This window comes from Microtus ochrogaster, unplaced genomic scaffold (assembly GCF_000317375.1).
Source record: "Microtus ochrogaster isolate Prairie Vole_2 unplaced genomic scaffold, MicOch1.0 UNK16, whole genome shotgun sequence".
Taxonomy (NCBI): domain Eukaryota; kingdom Metazoa; phylum Chordata; class Mammalia; order Rodentia; family Cricetidae; genus Microtus; species Microtus ochrogaster.
The window spans coordinates 3,038,637-3,042,132 of NW_004949114.1; the positions used below are offsets into that span (position 1 = coordinate 3,038,637).

General features: G+C 46.4%; 1 protein-coding gene across 1 annotated transcript in view; it reads right to left on the minus strand.

Annotated features, from left to right (window-relative positions):
• Hcn3 (hyperpolarization activated cyclic nucleotide gated potassium channel 3) overlaps positions 1 to 3,496 on the minus strand; it is a 14,739-nt gene that overhangs the window by 5,944 nt on the left and 5,299 nt on the right. Inside the window, exon 2 of the mRNA XM_005367137.3 lies at positions 998 to 1,427. Coding sequence (XP_005367194.1) covers positions 998 to 1,427 — 430 coding nt within the window. The remainder of the gene's footprint in view (positions 1 to 997; positions 1,428 to 3,496) is intronic.

Sequence of the window (3,496 nt, forward strand, 5' to 3'; positions counted from 1 at the left end):
TGTTAAGAGCACTGGCTGCTCTCCCAGAGGACACGGGTTTGATTCCCAGCATCCACATGGAGACTCACAATTCCAGTCTAATTCCACAGGCACCAGGCACATTTGTAGTACAGATACATGCATATAAATAACATAAATAACTCAAAAGGGGACTGGGGAAATGACCCAGTGGCAAAAGCATTTGCCCAGCATATGTAAGGCTCTAGGTTCAAACCCCAGTGAGGTATGGAGGTTTGGAAGCGTTATTTATTTGTATAGGACCTTACAACACAAGGTTGCTATTTTCATCTTTATGTAGCAAGACTGAAACCAACTCTGTGTCTAGAATTAAACAGGGTTGAGGCTGAGATTCAGAGAGTTCTAGATTGTACAAGCTGCCCAGGTGCAGCCTGGGAAAACAGGAAAGTGGCATTCACAGTGTAATCCTCAGGACAAGGATTAACACCAGCATCCCTCTTCCAATAGCATTAAGGATAATAGGTCATTTCTGGACCTGTACTCCAAGCACCTAGGAGCTGAGGCAGAAGGACTGTCAAAAGACCAAGCCCAGCCTGTCTCAAAAAGCTGAAACCAAATCAAAACCCCAGCTAACTCCTAGGAATGCACTGTGTGAAGAAGCCTTTCTCTTTGCTTCACATGTACTAACTCTTACCCACAACACACAGGTATACCAACCAACGGTGTCTGTGTGACAGTCACCCTGTGCAAGAGGCAATGAGATGACACAGCACACACTGAGCCACATACTCTGTTGCCCGAAGAGGCACCTCCTTACCATACCCAATCGCCTACTCAAGAATCCACTCGTCCTCAAGTATTTGCCCAGCTGTAGTCCTCCACTTCTCTGAATCCCCACCCTCACCTCAGACCTCACTCCCAATCCTCCTTCTGTCCCTGTGTCTCTCCTACCAACATCTTCCCCATCCCTAAAATCACCAGGACTCCACCCATAGCACCTTCCCAAGGAGTCTGATAATCCCCCACTTCCCCGCCCCACCTCCTCCCACTGGTGTATGTAGCGGATGAGGCGGGAGAGGCGGAGCAGCCGCAGCAGGCTAAGGATCTTGGTGAATCTGACAATGCGCAGGGCCCGTGCTGTTTTGTAGACCTCGGCATCTAGTCGTGGCTCCAGCTCCACCACAAGGAAGATGTAATCCACAGGAATGGAGGAGATCAGGTCAACCAGGAACCAGGTGCGTAGGTAGCGTGTGCGGATGGCTCTCGGTGCCAGCAGGATCTCAGCACCTTCCTCCACCACGATGCCAGTGCGGAAATTGAGCACCAGATCCAGCAGGAAGAAAGTGTCAGACAGGACATTGAAGACAATCCAGGGTGGGGAGTTCTCCTCCTTGAAGAAAGTGATGCCCACGGGCAGTACTATGAGGTTCCCCAGCAGCAGCAGCAGCATGATCAGGTCCCAGTAAAACCTAAGGCAAGTACGGGACGGAAAGCAAGATCAATGGCGTCACACCCTGTCAGCAGCTAGACGTCTGATACAGCCAAGAGTGGTCAAGATACAAAATCACAAAATGGTCATTTAAATCCACTGAGAGTGGAAACTGGAGTCACCATTTGCAAAAAGAGTTAGCAATATTTAGTAGAGTTAGACATCTGTGCTCCCTGCACTCTTGTGTATAAAAACACCCAATGGGAGCATGCTCTCTAGGAAATATAACCCCTAATGTCCACAGCAGGACTAAGCTTGGGAACAACTCAAAGGCCCACTAGTAGAAAATGGGCCGGATATAGCTCAGCAGTTAAGAACACTGGCTGCTCTTGCTGAGGACCGGAGTTTGATTCCAGCATCCAGCAGCTCATAACCATCTGTTAACTCCAGTTCCAGGGGATCTGATCCTCTCTTCGGCTCCAAGGGCACCAGGTAAACAGAAGGTGCACAGATATACATGCAGACAAAACACACGTATAGAAAACATAAAGTTAAAAAATAAATGTAGGTAAGTAAGGCATAATATATAGAGGTAAACACAGCCACAGCTTGGAATGCTGCACAGCGGCAGAAATAAATCTCACATTTGAAAAGAGAGAGATTTAGCTTGATTTTGTGTGTGTGGTCTGTTCTCACATATGTAAGGACACCATCAGCATGTTAGAAGACAGCGTCAGATCCCCTGGAACTGGAGTTACACAGTTTTGAGCCACCATGTAGGGCTGGAAACCAAACCCAGATCCTCTATAAGGCCAGCAGGGACTTAAAAAAAAAAACTTAAGTTTTTTATTGAAGATAGGTTTTTTTATGCAACATATTCTGACCATGGGTTCTCCTTCCTCAACTCCTCCCAAATCCTTCTTGCTTCCCCAGCTACCCAAATCCATATCTTTTTCTCTCTCATAAAAAATAAACAAGCAACTAAACAAATCAGAAGAGGATGAAACAAAGAAACAAGCAGGAAAAAAGTGCCAAAGAAAAAGCACAAAAAATACACACACGTGAAATAATTCACACAACAAAATTCCTTAAGAACACAAAATGGAAACCATAAGATATAACCTGTAAGGTTAAGAAGAATGCCCAGGCTAAGCATTGTGAGACTGAAGTCCTCCAAAACACCACTGAATTCATTTTGCGTTGGTTGTCTACTGCTGATAGGTGCCCTGCCCTTAAGGGTTGTAAACCCAGTGAGACACCACTGGGAGACAGGTTTCCTTTTCTAGGGGTTGTTAAGTGGACACAGCTTCTAGGTTAGAGATGGGTGCTTGTGTCCACTTCCCTATCAATACTGTACCCCACCTGGCTTAGACCTGTGCAGGCCCTATGCATGCTGCCAGTCTCTATGAGTTCACGTAGGAGTAAGCCTGCAGGGTCCAGAAGGCCTTATTCCTTGGTGTCTTCCATCCCCACTGGCTCTTCCAATCTTTCTGCCTCCTCTTTTGCATAGTTCCCTGAATCCTGAGGGAAGAGATTTGATAGAGACATCCCATTTAGGACTGAGTATTTGAAAGGCTCTCACACACTGTCCACACTGTCCAGCTGTGGTCTCTGTATCTGTTCCCATCTACCAACGGAGGAAGCTTTTCTGATGAGAACAGGAATAACCCCCACAGGTCCATACATTTGAATGTTTTGTTAAGAGGGAGTAGAACGGCTTTAAAGGATTAGAAAGATTAAGGGGTGTGGCCTTCTTAGAGGAAGTATGTCACTGGAGGTGGGCTTTGGGGTTCAAAAGCCCAGACCAGTCTCAGCTTCTCCTTCTGTCTGTCCACCTGTGAACCAGGATCCAGCTCTCAGCTACTGTTCCGGGACCACGCTCATGGCTGAGATGACAATGGCCTAAGTCCCTGAAACTGTAAGCAAGCCCCCAATTAAATGCTTTTTTTTATAAAAGCTTTGTTGGCCATGGTGTTTCTTTGTGGTAATACAACAGTGACTAAGACAGTGAGTGCAGCTAGTGGTGTTAGAAGTCTACTCATTCATTACTAACCATGCTCATTCTATCCTATTACTAACCATGCTCATTCTATCCTATTACTAACCATG